The sequence below is a fragment of the Elgaria multicarinata genome, chromosome 15 (genome assembly GCF_023053635.1).
Source record: "Elgaria multicarinata webbii isolate HBS135686 ecotype San Diego chromosome 15, rElgMul1.1.pri, whole genome shotgun sequence".
NCBI lineage: Eukaryota > Metazoa > Chordata > Lepidosauria > Squamata > Anguidae > Elgaria > Elgaria multicarinata.
Window position 1 is genome coordinate 8,435,360 of NC_086185.1, and position 21,604 is coordinate 8,456,963.

At 46.6% G+C, this 21,604-nt stretch overlaps 1 protein-coding gene across 1 annotated transcript in view; it reads left to right on the top strand.

Moving 5' to 3' along the window:
- GAB3 (GRB2 associated binding protein 3) overlaps positions 1 to 9,843 on the top strand; it is a 79,911-nt gene extending 70,068 nt beyond the window's left edge. Inside the window, exons 6-10 of the mRNA XM_063142105.1 lie at positions 947 to 1,205; positions 1,961 to 2,042; positions 4,686 to 4,788; positions 6,828 to 6,941; positions 8,645 to 9,843. Coding sequence (XP_062998175.1) covers positions 947 to 1,205; positions 1,961 to 2,042; positions 4,686 to 4,788; positions 6,828 to 6,941; positions 8,645 to 8,761 — 675 coding nt within the window. The 3' untranslated portion in view covers positions 8,762 to 9,843. The remainder of the gene's footprint in view (positions 1 to 946; positions 1,206 to 1,960; positions 2,043 to 4,685; positions 4,789 to 6,827; positions 6,942 to 8,644) is intronic.
- Positions 9,844 to 21,604: the final 11,761 nt, after the last annotated feature.

Genomic DNA, 21,604 nt, shown 5'->3' on the forward strand with positions numbered 1-21,604 from the left:
GCCGGAATCTGACTTCCTGTAACTCAAGCCTATTATTCCGGATCCTGCACTCTGGGAGGATCGAGAAGAGATCCTGGCCTTCCTCTGTGTGGCAACCTTTCAAGTCCTTGAAGAGTGCCATCATGTCTCCCCTCAGCCTTCTCTTCTTCAGGTTAATGTGTCCAGTTCTTTTAGTGTCTCCTCATAGGGCTTTGTTTCCAGATCCCTGATCATCCTGGTTGCCCTCTTCTGAACACGCTCCAGCTTGTTTGCATCCTTCTTGAAGTGTGGTGCCCCAAACTGGACACAATACTCAAGATGAGGCCTAACCAGTGCTGAATAGAGGGGAAACAGTACTTTGGGCAATTTGGAAGCTATACTTCTATTAATGCAGCAGGGCTTTGTATTGTTTCTAAAAACCGACCAAACTTCTCTGCCGGCTCTGGGTTTATGAGGACCCCTGGGCAAGACACTGTCAATAGTTCCTTCCCTCACAGTGTCTGCCTTCTCACCGCCTTTGTCACCAGCTGCTCTTGCTCCTCCTCCTCCTCCTCTTCCTCCTCCTTGCTATCCCTCGCTCACTTGTCAGGCAGAGAGGCAGTGGGCAAGGAGGCCGCGGCATCTACTGCTCCTCCTTCTTGCTTCCTCCTCTTCCTCATCGCTCTGAATGGGACAGAGCGAGAGGCAGGTGAACAAAGCAAGTGAAGAGGAGCAACACCGGGAAGGGGGGGGGACTATTTTCAGTGGGCCCCTACTGGAGTGTGGGCTCCGGGCACGCCAGCCGTGAACTCCCCAAAAGTCTACATAGGCCAGTTGAGAGGCTGAGCTTGAGAGAACCCCAGGCAAAGCCAGAAAAGGTGGGAGGGTCGTGACGTTGCGTAGGGAGCCTGAGTGCCGGAACTTTCCAGCCCCTGGCCCGACTTCCGATTTGAAACCCTCCTCTTCCTGTCCTTCCTTGTTTCCAAAGCCCTGTCGGTTTAGCCCGCTCTACTCCTGCGCGTCCAACAGTTCGGAGGACAGCTACGTGCCCATGCACCCCAGCGGCTCCCCGCCCATCTCCGGGTCATCCGATTGCACCCCCGACGGCTACATTCCCATGAGCCCAGGCTCAGCTGCGTTTGCTCTTTCCACGGCCAGTGCCGACAAACACTCCAGCCCGCTGCCCGAACTCCCCAACGACCTGGAACCGCCTCCGGTGAACCGGGAGCTTAAACCTCGCCGGAAATGTAAGGCCCCCGTCCCGCATGTCCTTTCTTTCCCAGCAGAGTTTTGGGAGTTAGAAGAGCTTCCGGAGTTGGTGGGGTCGGTTTCCAGGAAGTGGGCGCTGAGGACAAGGAGCCAAAGGAGCAAAGAGGTTTTGTTGCCAGGCCCAGCATCAGCACTGATGCCCAGTGGGGTGGTGGGCAAATTTGGAAGTGCGGGCGCTCATCATGACACTCACCGTAGCCACGCCCCCAAGGAGAGTCCAAACATTGCAGCTAGATCCATATCAACACACCAGTTCTAGGAGTTTTCACCTCCACCAGGCCCAGGTCTTCTGCAAAGACTCTGAAGGTGCAATCCTATGCATGTTCAGACGGCAAAAATCACTATGGCTTCCAGCATTCCTCAGCCAGCAGTGCTGGATGCTGAGAGTGGTAGAACTTTAGTTCACACAGGGCACGTGCTCCCACGTGGACACCAGGCACCGCACAAAGCCAGGGAGGAGAGGCTGCATCATCAAGGGGCTGCTACAGAATCCGTGCCTTTCTCAGCCTGGAGAAAGGGGGAAATGGGTGGGAGGCAGTGACGTCCGGTCCCCCAACGTCATCCAGCCCACGGAGGACCTGGAGGGAAGCAATTCACCGGCTCCCCAAATATATTTCTGGCATGGTGCTGCAGGGAGGTTGGCATGCATGCTGGAGAGCGAAGGGCTGCGCTCGGGCATTATCTTTACCACCTCTGCCACAATAAGACATTCTCTCTCTCTCTCTCTCTCCAGTCCGACCACCTCCCCTGGACCTGCGGAATCTTTCCACCATCCGAGAACATCCTGCCTTAACCAGAACATGGACCGTGCCTTAGTAAGTGGGTGTGAGACCGGTCAGAGGAAATGTTTCAGAGGCTTGCTCTTGAGAAAGGCAGATAGTTGCACCTCCATACAGAGGATTTTTATAAGGATGGCTATCTTGTTGCAGCCTCGAATTGCTCAGGAGAGATTTACTGAGGTCAAAGAGCATACAGATGTGCTCTGCTCTCAGGGTGAACTGGTTTAAACCAGACTTCCCCAGCCTGGTGTCTTCCAGATGTCGTGATTCTACGATTCTATGATTCCTGGGAGTTCTGCTGCAAAACATCTGGAGGGCACCAGGTTGGGGAAGGCTGACTGAAGCCAAGGAGCTATTTAAACCACCAAGAATCATAGAATAGTAGAGTTGGAAGGGGTCTCTAAGGCCATCGAGTGCAACCCCCTGTTCAGTGCAGGAATCCACCTTAAAGCATCCCTGACAGATGGCTGTCCAGCTGCCTCTTGAAGGCCTCCAGTGTGGGAGAGCCCACAACCTCCCTAGGTAACTGATTCCATTGTCGTACTACTATAGCAGTCAGGAAGTTTTGTGCATTTCATGCAGTGTGGATCCAACCTCTTTTAGCTGTCACAATGATTCTTTTAAATGTTAGCATTTCCAACACAGCAATTATTTATCATTTTTCTCATTCCACAAGAAGGAGTCTGTAAGCAACATCTCTAAACAAACTTTCAAGACGAATTCCATGGAATGTAGCAAAAACCCAGCTTATGCTACCTTCCAAAATTAATCTGACTTCTTTTAAAGAAGGAGTCCCAGCATTTCACTTCCTTTTAAATCAGAGGCGGTAAGCCCATATATTCCTGAAATGCAGACCTCCTGCTCTGCGTAGGATCATTTTACGCCTCCCAAGTTTGAAGGCTTATGAATATTCAGTGCAGAACACATAGGCTTGCACCCTAATAGTAGCAATTAGGGCCCAGGTTGGTTCCAGAACATGACAAGGTCAGGCCAGGGCTCCTTAAACCAGCAGAAGGTCAACTGCCCTAACAGTGCAACCATTTCCAGTATCCAAGAAGGTCAGTGCAGCCTCAGGAAATTCTCAGCATCTTCCAAGTTAAGGGGGGAACCACTGAATCCTGGAGCCAGCAGGGCTGCCATGTTTAATATGGTGACCGCTTATGAATTGCTGAAAAGAAGGACCAAAAAGGGCCCTGCTTTGCATAAAATCTTCATGTGCTCATCTATATGGGTAGATGCAAACTTAGAAATAATGACTGTAACTTAAATGGAAATGCAGTACATTTCATCATAGTGGGGAAGTTGGAGTCCAGGGGACCAGGGTGCCTGCCTGTCCATTCTTCTGCCCAAGTCCTGATGGCAACAGTTCTTCTAGTTCTTCAGAATTGGGCAGAATAGCCCTTCATAACCAGTGTGTCTGAATCTGGGGTCCAGGTACTGTACACGGGCAACTTCAATGGCATCTTAATGCTCTTCAAACTAAGGATTGCCTTCAAAATAGAGGACAATCCTCTACAAAAGGAGGCCGTGTAGCCACTCTAGAACTTTATAAGATCAGAGACGCTTTCTAATTCAGCCAGAAGGCGGGGGGGGGGGGGGACAGAGGAAAGTGAAAGCTAAACTAGCTAGCTTTCCTCTGGAGGAAATGTCTTGAAGTGTAGCCGTGGCTTTGAAAAACATTACACAGATGCATCTGGCAGTGGATTCAGCAACATTTTTTTTCCCTTATCGGAAGGGCTGAGTAGCAGACATCTCCCAAGTGCAAGTACATATCTTTGTAATGCATTCAGAGCACAGTGGAGTTCCTCTGTATGAAGCCACGGATTAACTCATTCCTGTCTTCCAGTGACCTTGTTCAGACGACATGCTAAACCACGGTGGTTAAGCACTTTGAGCAAAAACATCGTGGCTTAGCGTGTCATGTGAACCATGATTTAGTGTGTTGTGTGAATCGTTCCTAAACATGGTGGCTACATCATCATCATCATCATATTTATTTATTTCTTACCCGCCTCTCCCTCTGGATCAAGGTGAGGAACAACATTAGTACAACAATACAGTATAAATCAAATACCGTATTTCTTCGATTCTAAGATGCACCTTTCCCCCCATATAAACATCTCTAAAAACGGGGCGCGTCTTAGAATCGCGGGTGCGTTTATTATTTCTTAGAATCAACGCTTTTTTTTCTGTTGGTGGTACTGAAATTAGTGTGCGTCTTACAATCGATGGTGTTTTAGAATCGAAGAAATACAGTACATAAAACTAGTTAAAAGAGCATATAAAACCAATACAATATCAAAATAACAATCAAGACATCTTAAAATTCTTGGTTTAAGCTCCATCTGGGAAGGCCTGCTGGAAGAGCCTCATCATCATCATCTAACCACAATAATGTTTAATATCAGCCGATTTTGAAATAAACAAGGATGTAAGGTGATGCAGTTTTTTGAGACTGTCCTAGAAAATAACGCTCCACCGAGTCAACCTTGATTGTAACCCACACTGTAGCTAACATAACCTTCCTCGTGTTTGCTGGAGCTTTGGGCGGGTTTATTCCCCACGCAGGCTGTGTCAGGTTTTGGCTCGTTTTCAGAGCATCTGGGGAAACTCTTCCTTGACTTCACTTTTTGTTTCTTGTGTTTCTTTTGGTTGTCGTTTCTCTCCCCGCTCCGCCAGCAATCGAACAAGCTTTATCTCTCCAGAAAGAGACGGCATTAATTCAGCGAGAATCTTTGCCAGTTCAATTTCCGGAGCGGAGGAAGAAAGTTACATTCAAATGGTAATCGCTTTCGTGAGGCTCTTCCCCAGGCTCCTTTTGACAAATCGCGCGAACGGAAAGGCTCAGAGAGGTCCATTTTTTCAGGGGAACATGTGGCAGGGCTTCCCCTTTGCCCTACTAAAAAAATTCAGCGGGAAGACACAAGGCCCAATTGACACAGCGATAAGGGGAGGCCTCCCCCCACCCCCCCACCCCCGGTGTGACAGTGCTCCATTGTTCGTGCAAGTGTGGGTGGCACATCTCCACAGGCCCCCAAAGTCCAGGCGTAGATATATACATGGCGGCTTGTATTGCCAGACTGAGAAGTCCATCTCTTCCCTACCCCTTTGAGTGGGGGGCCTCCGTGGAACCCCCCAAGGAACACACAAGACAGTGGGGGAAATGTCTTGGAGAAGGGCTGGAGATCAGCGGTGGGTCCCCTGCTTTGCAGGCAGAAGGCCCCAGGTTTGATCGCAGGCATCTCCAGGTAGGGCTGGGGAAAAGTCCTGCCTGGAACTGTGGAGAGAGATGGGGGGCCAGATGTGGCCATGGGTGGTGGATTGGGCTCCCCGCATTCTGGGAGTGGGCGTGGCCAGAGCCAGCAGTGGGCGGAGCCTGAGCTGATCTCCCCACACACAGACATACACACAACTTTCCCCTCCTGCGTACATTCTCTCTCTCTGCCCCTCTCACAAACACACACATATACCCACACTCAACATACACTCCATACTCAACACACACAAGCACACTACACTACACTACACACAGAGATGCTTGTTCTCTCACACACACGCACACATACAGATTCTCTCAGCGGCCCTGCTTAGAAGACACCTTAAACCACAGCTTTAACCATGGTGAATAAAGCAAAAAGCCTTATTCACCATAGTTAAAGCCATGGTTTAAGGTGCCTTCTGAACACGGCCTGGCTTTCTGGCTTAACCAGCATGGTTTAAGACATAGTTTAAGGTGTCTTCTGAATAGGCCCTCTCTCTCTCTCTCTCTCTCTCTCTCTCACACACACACACACACACTACACAACACTACACGGACACAGACATACACATTCTCTCTCTCTCTCTGCATGCACACACAGAGATTCTCTCCCTCTTACACACACACACACACACAGATGCACACACAAGCTTTGCCCCCCCCACACACACAGAGGGGCATTAATCAGTACCTTCAATGGGTGGAGTAAGGGTTAGAACTCCTCTCCTCTCTGGGAGAAAGTACCTTGAGAGAAGAAACAAATAATATGGACGGCTGGGGTGTCTTTTGCCGCTTTAGCCCACGGTTCCTCTCTCAAAAAGACTGTTCTTAACATTTCCTCCCAAGAACCTTATTCCTGAGAGAGCAACCATAGCGTATAGCATGCCAGAGTGGTAGAAGATGTTCTAGCCCTCCATATTCTCTGGTTTCCATCTCAGAAACTAGAGTATGGTGGGGTAGAGTTGGAGGCTGCTTTCGCGGCGGTGCTCTCCTGCCAAACCCCACGGTATCGCTGCCGTGGGGTAGTGGCGAATAATCCCCACTGGGGGAGGCAGCGGGGGCTTTCTGGCAGCCATTAGACCCACCAGGCCCGCCCCCTCCTGTGGCTTTCTGCAACCCATGGGAGGTCACCTTCCACCCAGGAACGCCCCGGTGCAGTGCCGGAGTGAGGACAGACCGTGGAAGAGGCCATACTGATCTCGCTCCGGCAGAAAAAGTCGGGATAAGTCCCCGACAGTTCAGCTGCAGAGCTTCAGCTCCTTGTCCCGGGGTGGCTCTGAATTGGCAGCTGTGTCATATGACCGATGCAGTGCCGATTCGGAACCACCCCGGGGCAAAGACGGCATATAGACAGCCAGCAAGACTGGATAGACAATTAGTGTGATCCAGCAGGGCTCTTCTTGGGTTCTCTATTCATCTCCCCTTTCCTGCTTCTTTGACTTTTCTTTTGGTTTGTGCTTTTTGATTGCTAGCCCTATAAGCCTGTTTATATTTCTTTTTAATACATTTGGCTCATGCCTGTCCTAATTTATTATTTTTATTGTTGTCGTTATTATCAACAGGAGCACCAGCAAGCAACATCTCCCTATAATGGAGCATTCCAGTGGCCAAAGAAGTTTAACCTTGATTACTTAGCATTGGATTTTAATTCCGCGTCTCCATCCCCTGTACAAAAGGTAGGTCTTGCCTAGGGATGAGGGATGTCATGTCTAACCCTACTGCCTCTGTTTTGGGAGAAGATGTTCAGGTAATCAATCAGAATCAGATTTGGAACTAGAAGACGCAGCGCCAGACACCAGCCAGCCTGGACTAGTGGGGGAGGAAGCTTTCACGGGCGATTCCCCAGCTGGGAGTCAGCCCTCTCCAGAGTTGATCTCCTCAAGGCCAAATCCTACACACACAGTGGGAAGTGAGGTTTCTTCCGAAGGAGAGTGTCCCGACAAGCTAGCTGGTGCTAGGGTCTGCCGGAAGCTCAAACGCACGGGGTAGAAGGAAGGCGTGAGAAAGTCAGAGAGATTACGCCAGAACCTGCCTCCACACCAGGCGCTCTGAAGTTACAGGCATTTGAGAAGTAGCTTCTTATTCTTCTTGAACAATTGTCTTGCTTAGTTTGAATAGTTTTGCCTAGGGGGACATTTCCAAGAGGTTAGACTCTATTCAGGTAGAAGAGACGTTTATTGCTTAATAAAAGCTTTGTGGATGACTTAGCAGGCCTCGTCATTTGCCTCCCATCGAAAGCAGGAGTGTTCTGAGAAACCCGACAGAGAAGAAATTCATTCGCTTCACATTTTGATATGAACCAGGCTCATTTGCACATCCCCAATGCAATTATCCTTTAATTTTTGCACTTCGCTGAGTTTTGCAAAATGCAGTTCTCCAATAAAAAATAATAATACAAAGTTAAATATGTACCTTAGGGGAAATTGCAAAGAGACATTGTATACATATGGGGAAATAGGTAAAAACACACAACTCCAAATGCAAAAGGCATATATTAGGGCAAGAGCAGGGAATCTATTTCAGCCCTAAGGGCTGAAATTTTGGTGATGGTCTCAGGGTCTGCATTCCAGTGGCGGGTGGGCCCAAATGCAATATGGGCGGGGCAAAAATACAAAACAAAAATGCGAAAAAAATACCAGCTTGTTGTAGCTACAAGCTCTTACGGCCTACAACTTTTGGGAATGGGGGAAAGCCACTAAAAGCCAGGAAAGCCACTAAATGATCAGTGGTTGAGGAAAGGCAAAGGGCCAGGGGAAGGGGGCGTGGCCAGGATGGACGGATTTGGCCACTGAGCCTGAAGTTCCCAACCCCTTTATTTGGGGGAAAGTATTGGGGGGGGGGGAATGTGTATATTTCAGAGGAAGCTGCATACAAAATTGTGTGTGAATTTTTGGGCAGACTCAGAATAAAACCGAATCACAAACTGGGACAGTACGAAAAGTGTCTTGAAAAAAAAAAATTCAAGCGTTACAGAAAGTGAAACTGTGGCTGCTTGTTAGATGAAGCCCTGGGGTGGGGGGCGTTGAAATTGACTCTGTTCTTTCCCTCTCGAGGGAACTTGACACAGAGAAAAACATTTCCGTTCATCTGAAGCCCAAGTACTGCTTGGTCCTGTGTCTCCCTGGCCAGTTCTAGGCTGGTTGACAAGGTGACAGATGGGGAATTTAGTCTGAAACCGGTAGCCGGGCGGAGGACGCTCTTGCCTGCTGATGTCACCTTTAGCTTCAAGGTGAAAAAAGAAATACCAGCTGAAGAGGGGAAGGAGGAGGGGAATTGACATAAGCCCAGCTTTATCCTTGTCAAAGTTTTGCACATCGATTCGTTGGGTGTTTTTTGTTTGTTTGTTTGTTTGTTTTAATTATTGCCTTCCTCTTGGTAGAAACCATTTTTCTCCGAAGAACAAAGAGTGGATTACGTCCAGGTGGATGAGCAAAGAACTCAGGCTCTCCAGAACACTAAACAAGAATGGACAGATGAAAGGCAATCCAAAGTTTGAAAGGGGAGAAGGAACCTTTTTTGTGGTTAGCTTGATTTTGCACATTGAAATCCAGGTAAGTTGAACGATCCAGCGAAGACGGTGAGAAAGCGGTCACAGGTGGCGTGGAAGTAGGTGGCCGTCCGCCACTTTTTGCGAGCGATGGCTTTCGGCTACGGAAGGGACGTGTCGGTGAGAAAGGACCGGTTTGCAGTTTCTCGAAATGACACCGTCGCTGCCATCGCCTCGGTCGCCCCTTCCGGCAATGGAAACATGGTACCATTTTAGGACCTGAACGCAGGGGTGGCACCTTTGAACACTGAATGGGAACAAAAGCCTTGCTGTGTCTCGTGAATCACTGTAATTACTTCTTACTTGTTGTTGTTCGTGTTTTAATCCTCCCTATTTAGCAGGTGCTGCCTCTACTGTAGCATCTGGTACTGACAGGTATTGGGGAATAAGGGCTAAACTTGCAAAAGCATAGAAAATAACTTTTGTGGGAGGGAAGCCGGGAGGGTGGGATATCCCTTGGTAAGTAATGTTTGGGTTTTCGTTGATCATGTTGGAAAGTGTAAATAGGACTTTGCACTGTTGATGATGGAAATCGTTGCTGGACGGACACACACACACACACCTTCAATCGTCCTAATCACAGACTGGCATCCGTCATGGTTCTGCAATGGCCAATTGCTCATGATGCATTTGGGGACAGGGGGGACGGGGCTGGGTTTCTCCTCCGCTGCGAGGAGTTGCTTTAAATGTAGCGAAAGCTCTCCTGTGCGTCCTCTGACTCCCAAGGCTTTGCTTTCGAAAGGAACTGACGGACGCCTGCAAAGGCGTTTTTTGCATGCTCTGGCGCGTTTGGACCAAGTTCTGGGCTGCAAAGAAGAAGATGCCGTTGGAATTCGCCAAGACGACTATCCAGTTTTTGAATCCCAACGAAACAGGATTGTACCGGATCATAGACACAGACACCCGCCCCCCCCGAGCACGGCGTAATTGTCGCTCGAAAATTACTGGAACGAACCTGACTCAGCCCTTTTAGCACTAAGATATTTTACTTCACATTTAGCCTTCTTTTAATAAAATAAACGAGGACGTGACCTCTCCAGTGTTTTGTTGAGGGCAGCAGTTTTGCTACGTTGGTTCAGCGTTTTCTTTGGTTCAGGCCTCAGTTTCTCCCTCTTGCTTTCTCAGTAACTCCATTTTGGCTACGTAGCTGTCATAACTCAGTACCTAAGTTTGCTATTGACATATACAAGCGAAACCTGCAACAAAACGTTGCAGCATGGAGTCTCCAGTTCGTGTCTCCAGCCACTCCACTTCCCCTCACACCTGGGTTTTCCATCCCCCAACAGGAAGCCTGCTATTTCTACTGATCACACACAGTCATCATTAGTCTGTTTGGAGGTTTTGTGTGTTTTTTCACTGTTACCATTGTTTTCGTATGAGTGAGAGCCTTGAGTTTCCCCTGAGGCTGGTTATGCCTCCCTCTGGTACGTGGGTGGTACTGTTTGGGCTACATAAGCATTGGCACTCACTAATGAACACTGGAAATGGATGGAATGATGATACTCTGGTTCTGTCTTTCACCTAGAGAATGCCAACTTTTTTCCTGGCTGCTGCTCCTGTGCCTTTAAAGCAGCTTCATCTGCAGGTGGCAACGCTTCCCTCCATGCCATGAAGTGCTTTGCTCACTAATTTCTGCAGATCAATCTGCATTCCTTATTTAAATTAGCACCTTGAACACATCTTGCTTGGGCGGATGTTTGGAATATAATACGACATCTCTTTGACCCAGAGATACCAATGGGACTTGCATCCTATTCCTCTTTATGCCGATTGACCCGGTTCAATAAAGTGATAGGAAGCATAAAACGTGAACTATGGAATCTACAACGTTGGGTAACCGCTTTGAAGTAAAGTGTTGCTTCAGTGGAGTTTGACCATGACCGTGACAAGTTAAAGCCTATCATCAAGTGGCATTCTCTGTTGCTGATTTCAGTCTGCAATGGTTGTGTGATTGGGAACTGGGCAGGATAAAAAATATATAAATTTGATTGTTTCACCCCATAGTGCCGGACTGAAAATTGTTAATAGAGCGCTGCTTTCCTCGGTATGGAGATACCGTGATATTTGGTACAGATCCAGAACTGCCCGAACGGCTTAGGGGGCACCTGGAGCAGATACACAGGTGATTTCCCTTGAAAGGTAGAAGATGGCAGTGGTGAACTGCCAACTTTCTCCCACCTCTCACCGGAGAGAGCAAGCCATTCACTTACGGTGGCCTGGGGCAGATATTAATAATTTTTATATAAACTCTTTCTAGACTGCCCTTCACAATCAAATTACGCAGGGCACAAAACACCTTTAAAATGTCAATAGAAATAAAGTGAAAAGAGAAAACAAAAATAGACTGAGCTAGGTATCAGAATCATCAAACGTCTGGGTCTACAGATGATTTTTCAAAGGGGCCATCGAGGATGGGGCCTGGTGCATTGCAGGCGCAGGGAATTCCAAAGGTGGGTAGGGGCCACAACAGAGAAGCCCCTCCCTGTGGTTGCTGGCAGATGTACCTGTGCAGGTGATGGGACAACCAGAAGGCCCAGATCTATAATTATCAGTGAACAGGTAGGTTGATGTAGGAGAAGGCGCTCCGTTAAGTCACCTGGTCCCAATTTGTTTAGGGCCTTATCTGTTAATTATTTCACCCTGAATCTGGCCTGGTAGCAGACTGGTAGCCAGTACGCTCACCTGAGCAAAGGTGTAACATGCTCATAGCTAGGCTGTATCACTCAGCAACCCAGCTGCTGAATTCTGTGCTAGCTGCAGTTCCTCAAGGGAAGCCCCATGCAGCGTGCATTGCAGCAATCCAGTCTTGAGGTGACCAATGCATGAATGACTGTGGCCAAATCATCCTTATCAGCCATAGCTTCTGTACCAACCTAAGCCAGTATTGGCTGTGCATGTGTGGGGCCCTGGCAAATCATGTCCTAAGATAGGGACCAACGGGATTCCCAGGAGTGGAGGAAGGGGGGGCATCTTGCTTTGTGGTGGCCTGGGGGAAATTGTAGCCGCTCCCCACCACCGGACCACCACTGTCAGAGCTTTGGCCAGGAAACAAGGTGGCCAACAGAATTCGGAGAAGTGATTCTGAGCTGTTCCTGTTGTATTATGCTGCCATCTGTTGTGCGAGTCACAAAACAAAAGTCTTGCTAGGAGCAGCTGCACTTTTTTTGGGGGGGGGAAGGTGGACGAAGGAGGCTTCTGCTTTTAAGATTTTAAAGCATCATTATTATTATTATTATTATTATTATTATTATTATTATTATTATTATTATTTGCTTTTAAAATTCCCTGCCTCCCTGGTTTGACCCCATCTCAGTTAAGGTGGCCATTTACTCATTGGCAAAAAGAGGAAATGCAAGAGAGGACCCATAATTTTTGTAAAATTTAAATGTGCTAATTTATGGGTATAGGTGCAAATGTCAAAATATTGACCGTAATTTGAAAAGAAATGCAATAACAAAGCAACCCTCGGGTCTGGAGATGGACTAAAAAGCTGAATTGCATCAGGTCCCGCTTTCCCTATCACAATGCTATCGAGATGGAAGAAGTCAACTTCCGAGAAGCTCTCGGACTGCGTCCTAATTGTGGTTGGCTCCAAAGGCAAAAAGGCCAAATACCAAACATGCCAGCATATTTTATCCTAAAGCTCTTAGTACCGGTCACTAAGTTTTACGAGAAGCATTTCAGTCTTTTAGGGCTCCTCTAAACGAGTGATTTATTGCACTCTCACGATTGGCCAATCACTGAAATTTGAGGGTCTTTTACATGACATCATCAATGTCCACGGCATCTCCCACGGTATCCGTTGGAAATTCCACTATGAATAGAACCACTTTTAAATTGGTAACATACTGAAAAAGCAGAATGTTCTGCCACTAGATGACGGTGTCTCAATGGAAGTGAATGGAGGGTAAGTATTCAATTCAATCCGTGTGGTCGCCCCTTTCCATGTGTGTAATGTAGTCCATAACAATTGCGCCAAAAAGCGGGAACCACAGACACCCCGGGTAAGCAACATGATTTCCCCTTAATGTAAAGAAGCCCTTAGAATCCTGGGAGGAAAAGGCGCAAAACTCAGGAACTACCATGAGATTAGCAGCAGGGGTGGCTGTAGACTAGCTGCCAGCAATGGGCGCCCTTGGCAAATCATGCAATTGGCACCCCAAACCCCAAAGGTTTTTGGTAAACTGGGAAACATTTTGTTCCTATTTCCATTTAATGTTTTTAAGAGTATTTATTTAAACAGAAGCAGAATTGTTCAGGGGGAGGGGTTTTCCTCTCTCCGTCTGTCCAACCAATGTTTCTGAGATCAGATCAATAGATCAAATAGAGACACGAAATTCTCAGAGGAGATTTGTACACTGAGCAGCTGGACAATCAGGCTGATTTCAAATAAAAATGCATTAAAATGTTCATTATAATTTTTAATATTATGAATTTATTACCCTATTCTGTTTTAATGGCTATCATCATCAAATCCAATAAAAAAAACCTCTTAGAACGCTTAAGACTTTTTTTCCCCCTTTCAAATTTGGTGTCCCACTTAACTTGATGCCCTAGGTGACTGCCTAGTTTGCCTGCATGGATGTCACGCCCCTGACTAATTGGTGGGTGAAGGGTGTGGGGCCTTCTGGGGAACTTGGAGGGAAATGGGGTTGAACACCCCTGCCCTAAACGGTGCGTTCAGAGGGCAACATCTCCGTTTCCTGGGCCATAACAAAAGTTCAAAAGCTGCCTGATACTGTGTCAGACCGCTGCCCCATCTAGTCCAGTGTTGTTTGCTCGGACTGGCAGCAACTCTCTAAGGATTCAGAGGAGAAGGATCTTCCCAGAGGCCCTTCTCAATTAATTATTATTAGATTTAGAATTTTTGTAAAGCCACCTTGAAGTGGGGAGAAAACACAAAGCGTACCTTTGAGTAGACCTGTGTCAGGATTGCACTGTAACTAGATGAAAGCAGCAATGTTCTTGGCTGCAAAATGGGAAGAGGCAACAGAATGGCACAATGTGAACTAAAAGCCATGGCTCCAAGACAAGGCAAACAGAATCTGACATCTGGTCAAGGGGAGCAAAGTCCAGCCCGGGTGTCCTGACCAATGTTTCGTGCACCACAGAGGTCATTGGTCTCTCTGGAGACAGGCGGAGAAAGAGATAAAGAAGATCTGAAAAGGGCTGTGTGGTCCTTCCAGCCAATATGTTTCAGCCTGATGTTCGGGACAGTAAGCGCACCACGCAGGCCATAAATTGAACCTGGCCTTCTGGCCCGTTTTGCTCCGCTGGTGTCGGGCTGGCAGCTGCTGACCCAACCCTCCCCACCTCTCCTCCTCAGTGTCCTGCTGCTGTAGCCCCTTCCCTGCCAGCCCACTCTGCAAGGACAGGCACTTTCCTCCTTCCTGTTGTGCATAAGCAGAATGTGGTGCTAGGATTGCATCCTTTCCCCCCGCTGCTGTGCTGTACATTTGAGTTGGGTGCTGGGATCGGAGTGGTGCCCTCGGAGCTGTGAGCTTGAAGCTAACCCTGGGGAGGGGTTGCTAGAGTGAGTAACATCTTGGAAAGATGCCAACGCTGTACCCAGGAGTATACCCATGGGGTATAGAGTAGCCGACACAGAACCTCTTTCAGCCTGCAAGCCAAATACTTGTTGCAGTCAAAGCTTCGCAAGGCGCATTTGCTGCTATGCATGTTGCGTGTCAGCTTGGCTGCGCACCGCACTTTTTGGGAGTGGGGAGTTCATGCAGACAAGTGCGGCAGGCCAGGACCCAAGCTGTCAGCCAAGCCAAGATGTCTTCTGTTGACTCCTGCTCCAGTGATGGGTTTAGCAATACCGTTGCTCAACCGCTTCCTGATGTGACATTCACTTCCTTTTTCCTAGCGCAGCAGAGTTGCACGCCTGTGAAATGGCCAACACCCAAGAAAACCAAAACCAAAGGAAAACCTAGCAAAATGTTGCTAGGCTAGATTTTGGGGTGCTAGGAGCCCCTTCTCATGTTACCCACATTATTATTATTATTATTATTATTATTATTATTATTATTATTATTATTATTATTATTATTATTATTTTCCCATCTTTTTCCCATGGCAGCTTTACAGATTAAAACATGGACAGTTAACAACAAATAGAGATATACAAAAATTAAAACTATATATAACTTACATGATGGGGCAAACTGTGTCGAAAGGGGCTGTCATATCTTGGCTTTATCCCCAACCCTGCATCACACAGTTCCCCTTTGAACCACCCCTGCTGTCCATGCATTAGTGTGGACTGTGGGGGGGGGGGGCATTTGTGAATCACCCCCCAAAAAGGACATGCATCTCTCAAAAAGTCCCTTGAAGAGCTCCTTTAGAGCTCTGACTGGTTCTAATTGAAGCCTGGAGTGGATTCACCACCCCACTGACATCGGAGCCACCAGCCTCTGTTGGATATGCCCCGTCCCCACCCCACCACTGTCTTTGGCCACACCCACTGTCAGCAAGCAGGCTCTGATAGATACCCCCAAGAGAACACTGGAGAGAGAAAAAGATCCCCCACCCTTGGGGGGAACTTTAGGGGGTGACGGGGGTGCACTCAAGGCCATGGGGGATCCCAGGAAACATGTTGCTCATCCTTGATCTATAGCATTCTCAGTCTGCTGGACCAATAGGATCGGGGTGGGCACTCTCACACACCCTGAAATCGCTTTGGTTGGTGGTCTTCTTCTAACAATGGTCCCTCAAATTAATTTCACTTATGGGAAACTTTTTATTTACCTGTCAGTGTTATCCCATGTATTACAACCTGCTTTGCATGCAGTGCAAGTAAACTATCTTTCATTTCCTGTGTTTCAACTGTTACCCAGAGGACCTTCTCTTCTGCCGCCCCCAGACTGTGGAATGGCCTGCCGGGAGAGATTCGCCAACTTAACAGTCCTTCTGAATTTAAGAAAGCCATAAAGACTGATCTCTTCCGGCAGGCCTACCTAGTCACATTTTAAGAAGCCTGGCTGTTATTTTAATAATGTATTAGTTTTATATGTTTTTAATCAGTTTTATGTATTTTATAGTATGTATTCAATGTTGTTTCCCCGCCTTGATCCAGAGGGAGAGGCGGGTAAGAAATAAAGATGATGATGATGATGATGATGATGATGATGATGATGATGATGATGATGATTGAAAGGAAAATGCCATTTCAGGTACTATACAGCGCAGGACAATGGGCAGCTATCGATTTAGAGAGAGAGAGAGAGAGAGAGAGAGAGAGAATGTTAAGTGTAGCATGTTGATGTAAAATCTAGAGTGGAGACGCATATTCCACACCTACTTTTGAGAGAAGATTTGCATTTTTCTTAAAAGGTGCTAAGAAGGTGGGGTGGGGGCTGGGAGGAAAAAAAGAGTTCCAGAAGAAAATCATGAACTACTGAAAGGAGACGAAAAGAGAGAGAAGGCACTGTTTTTAAAACAAGGAGGGATGTGCAAAACTCAATGTTTGTCAGTTTCAGTATGGCACATTTATTTAATTTATATCTGACAATTCTTCACTGGAAGGGACTTCAAGTAGCACCCAGGGGAAACCTAAGCAATGTCCCATCCAGGCACTGAGCAGATTTAGTTTCAGCATGTTTAGTGCATCACGGAACCCCGAAGTTCAGTCTCAGATCTTCACGCAGTTTATGTGATTACTGATTGCCTGCATATGCAAAGGCAGTCAACTTTGTGGCCTCCAGATGTTTTTGGACTATGACAATGGATTATGGGAGTTGTAGTCCAAAAGCACTGGGGGCCAACAGGTTCCCTAACCCGGCTGTTTAACAGAGGAAGCTGCCAAATACCAGATCAAAATATTTGTCCATCTTCTAGCCCAGTCTTGTCGGTTCTATCTGGCAAGGTGTCAGGCCAGAAGATATCATTCCCATTGTCTGCTGAGCCTTTTTTAATTGGAGGTGCTAGGTGATGAACCTCTGGAGCCTTCTGCATACAAAGCATATACATATAACCCAACTATGGACCAGCTGTCTCTTCCACAACATTGTATGTATATAGGTATGTATTACACACCAGACCCACTTTTCTTTACTGTTCCATGTGGTCCTCCATCCAGGCCCAGATTTATGTAATTTTAGCAAAGACTGAATCCGATGCCTGAAGACCACATTATGGGACTCAAAGAATGTTGGCTATTACATTGCTCATGGATTTGTATGCTCATGGAGCATTTCCACCATGGTGGAGTCTTTTTGTTGTCACTATTCTTCAACAATTGAGAGTTGGAAATCCTTGGAGATCTACTGCAAATTGCCAGAGATGTACCAGTAGATCCCAATTTCTGCCGGCTCTTGCTGTAGCCTACGTATTTTGGAATGTTCTGATCATAGCTAGTTAAGGGTGTCATCTGAAGGGTCTCAAACTGCCATGGCTGATACTTTTGTTCCGTTTTCGCTTTCCCCTGGGCTTGCTGTCAGGGCTAGACCATTTTAAACATGTGTCACACACCGAACTTAGGCTGTATCTCTCCATCTTCTCGGGGAGGAAGCAACCTTATACTTCATGCAGTTTTTTCCACCAGCGTCTTTTCTGGAATCGTTTGGTCTGGGAAGATAAGTGCCTCTTCGTTATCTTACGATACGCAGCTGTCGGACAGTGGAATGGTACCAGCATGTGGAACTATTGTGGAGACTATCAGCTCAAGAACACACCCCACAGCGAATGCGCAGAGGACAGTTGCGCTTCAGTTGGCTGAGCGAAACATGAGTTAGGCCTGGTTTACCTTAAGTCATTGTTCCCCAACCTGGTGCACCGCAAATCAAGGGCGGCCCAAGACATTGGACTGCTTGAGGCAAAGGACAAGAAGGCGTGCCCCTGCCATTCCATGTACAACAGCTGACTGGGCTGGCGGATGATTCTGCCTTAACACTGATAATAAGACAGCGTCCACTGCACCTGAAGGCAGCAGGCTATCTTAGGAGGCACAGAGCAGATGCCATGGCACACAGGTCTCTCCTCCAGCACCGTGCTGCCGTCTCCCATCATCTGCCACCTGAAGTGATGGCTTCACTCTGCCTAATGGTAGGTCTGGCCCTGCCTCTAGATGTGTTGGACTACAATCCCCACGATTCCCAGCCAGCGTTGGCCAGTTGCATTCCAACACACCCTGGAGGGCACTCGGTTGGGGGAGGCTGCATTAATGGCTTGGACATCACAGATACAGGCATGGGCAGAACTTCCCTATCACATTGCTTTGTCTCAAACACAATGTTTTTTGATGGAGTCAGTCAATTCATATGTTTAGCTGCCAGTCGTCAAGAGCACAATAAAGCAAACTGAGTGAGATACCTAAATGTGTGAATCAGTGCAGTTATCAGGGGCAGTATCCAACGGTGTCATTCTGCAAACTCCCATAACTTTAGCTGAGCTCCTCCACCAAATCTTTACGTTTGTGCAAGCAGTTGTGAAACTGTGTTTGCACAAAACTACCTTGAGTTGGATTCTCTTCTTCCGCATAGTTCGGAATCTCCTGTCTGCTAGGGTGACGTCACTTGTGCCAGTGGAAAGACATGCTGGATGCAGTCTCAGGGAGGCAGTTATTAAGCATGTCAACATTGTCACTGTGGCGGTTTTTCTAGACGGACACAACGGACTTTGCCAAGTCATGCTGTCTTTTACTGGTTCAGAAATTTCCTGACTATTGAGCATGTTTTAAGTATGACTGCTTTCTGGATGTTGGTGTGGATGTATTTGGGTAGGCCCAATTTCTGAAGCTTTTCTGTATCATTTTTTGATGTGATGCCAGTGATTGATGTGAGTAACAGAATAATTGTAACCTTTTTTAGTTGCTGTGTTGCCATAATTCATGATGATGATGATGATGATTTCAATTCACGAGTCTAAACTTCCACGGCAACTTACATAATAAAAGTAAATACAATAAAACAGTGATAGAAACAATCACGCACGCACGCACGCACGCACGCACACAGAGAGCGCGCTTTAAAAACAGAAACAATAATTTTAAAAATAATTTTATAGCAGTAAATCTTCCAAGTAGCTAAAAGGTGGAGGGAAATGATTTAAAATGCAGCATTAAACATAATATTAAAAACAATACAAGCCACATTTAACATTCTTTTGAAAGGGATGTGAGAATAAAAAGGTCAGCACCATGTACATTGATGGTGCTATATAAATAAATAAATAAATAAATAATAATAATAATAATAATAATAAGTCGCCTGTTGCCAAAAGATCAATATAAACCCAGAAAGAATATCCAGCCATTCAAAATCCCACCCCCCTGCCCTGGCCCACACACAATCCCACATTGAGGCAAATATTCTATAGTTTGGCCATTCTAGGAAAAAATGACAGGGTGGGGAATTCTAGAACAATCTGCCTGGAATGCCCTATATTTCTCTTCCTTCCTTCCTTCCTTCCTTCCTTCTCCGCTCTTCCAAGCAATCAATCAGTCCATTCTTTAGCCAACTGCCAACCACCGAAGTATAAAACGTACAAGGCAGCCTTGCCTGCCAAGTTATACTGTCCTTCAGAAATAAAATATAATATTTTTAAAAAACAGAAGATGCTTAAAGAACCGTTCGTGGAAAGCAACCTGCCGCTAAGTGGTGGGTGGATATTTGTTCATTTCCCACCCAAACGGCATTGGTGCTGTAGCCCCATTGCTTTCGAATATAGTTTGGGGTTTGTAACCAAATCAAATGAAAGTACACCCTGGGAGACTGCTTTTCTCAGGACTGCCAATACCCTGATTTTTATTTTTTTTAAAAAAATGAAATGGGAACCAGCGGCTGTCTTAGATGGCCTCCCATGTAAATCTTGAAATGGTGCTGTGTGCAGCCACAGAACACCCATCCAGTGACTAGTAAATCTGCAATGGACGCTTTTCCCCAAAAAATTGATCAATGGAATTGAAAGCAGATGGCCCTGAAAGCGGTTGCTGGAAATATTTTCTAACGGAGCACCTGTCAGACTTCCTCCTGTTTTGCATTGAGGTTTGTGGGTGGGGGTTGTTTTTGTTTTGTAGTGCGGAGCAGGACTCTGGTGAGCAGTGCTACTGACGAGAGAAATGGCCCCGTTCTCTGCGATGAGGCTGTCCCAGGCAACCCGTTCCAGATGCAATCTGGTTTCGGAAGCTTTCTCAAAGCCTCCATTGTCATCTCGATACAAGCGTGCATGTGTGCTTGACGCTGTCACTAGTATAACCCATCTTTGGTCGTAATGCCAAAGCAAATGGGCTGGGCGGATTTCACTGTGGCAAAACACACATGTGCATTCCACCCCAAATCTCCAGCTCCCCCAGCCAGAGTATCTAAGATAGCAGCCAAAATGTATTTTCAGCTCCACCTTGATGCACCGCAAGTGGGACCTGCAACAGAGTGTTGCAGTACTAGGGTGCCCATATGGAAAGGAGGACAGGGCACTTGTAACTTTAACAGTTGTATTGAAAAGGGAATTTCGGCAGGTGTCATTTGCATGCATGAAGCTGCTGGTGAAATTCCCTCTTCATCACAACAGTTGAAGCTGCAGGAGCCCTGCCGTCTTTTGTATCTGGTCGCACTAGGCAGGGCTCCTGCACCTTTAGCTTTAAAGATACAGTGGTCAGCGCAGATGGATCTTCAGAGCCCTTAGGACAGCCAAGACTTATGTTATCACATTGGAAGGACAAATTCACACCTCCCATAATGCAATGGATCGAGGACCTAATAACATTATCAGCTTTTGAATGAATGTTATATAGACGCAACTTGCAAGTGGATAAATATATGGATATCTGGTCTGCTTTTCTTGAAACCTTTGTATAACTCTCTCCCTTTCTCTTTCTTTACAGAATGGTACATACGATGGAAATGATGATAATTCCATATACACAATGTATGTCCCCCCCCTTTTCTTAATGTATTTTCTGTTCTGTTTGCTGATATTCATAATAAAAAAAAGTTTTAAAAAAGAGGATACAGGAGCCCGGTCCTCCTTTTCATATGGACATCCTATGCAGTACAGAAGGCTCCTGTTCCGTTTCCAGCCAAAGATGCCTTCTTCCAGGACACTCTATTACATTTTTCCTCACTTCTGTTTTCCATTGTTTTTTACTCTCAACTGTCAATCAGTGTTGCATCTCGCTGAGCATTCTGTCTTCATTTGCTTGGGTTGTTTTTTTGGGTGTGTGTGTGTTTTCCCCTTAACTTTTTTTTTTTTAAAAAAATAAGATTATTTTGTACTTTTGCAAGTCCTGGGGTTCTCCTCTAACTCTGCAATACCTCCTTTTTGTGCCATTTTGGCTACATAAAGAGAGGGATAATACTACATAAAGAGTATGGCTGTTCTTGTAGGATGCCAAGACTTTAACCCACTTCAACCAAAGGAGCATTCTTCTCAATGAAAAGCTACTCCTCACTTATCTCCTTGAAACACCCAGACTCTATCATGTGTATGCTTACAAGTTCGTTGGTTGTTCTTCTTTCACCTCCACCCTTAAATGATACCAAGTTCATTGAAGAGAAGCTTCTAGTTCTTCTACTCATTCCCTCTCCTAAGCTTTATTCTGCATTTCTTATGTAGGAAGCTTCATAGAATCATAGAATAGCAGAGTTGGAAGGGGCCTACGAGGCCATCGAGTCCAACCCACTGCTCAATGCAGGAATCCACCCTAAAGCATCCCTGACAGATGGTTGTCCAGCTGCCTCTTGGATGCCTTTAGTGTGGGAGAGCCCACAACCTCCCTAGGTCACTGGTTCCATTGTCGTACTGCTCTAACAGTCAGTCCTTGTACTGAGTCAGACCCTTGGTCTATCTAGCCCA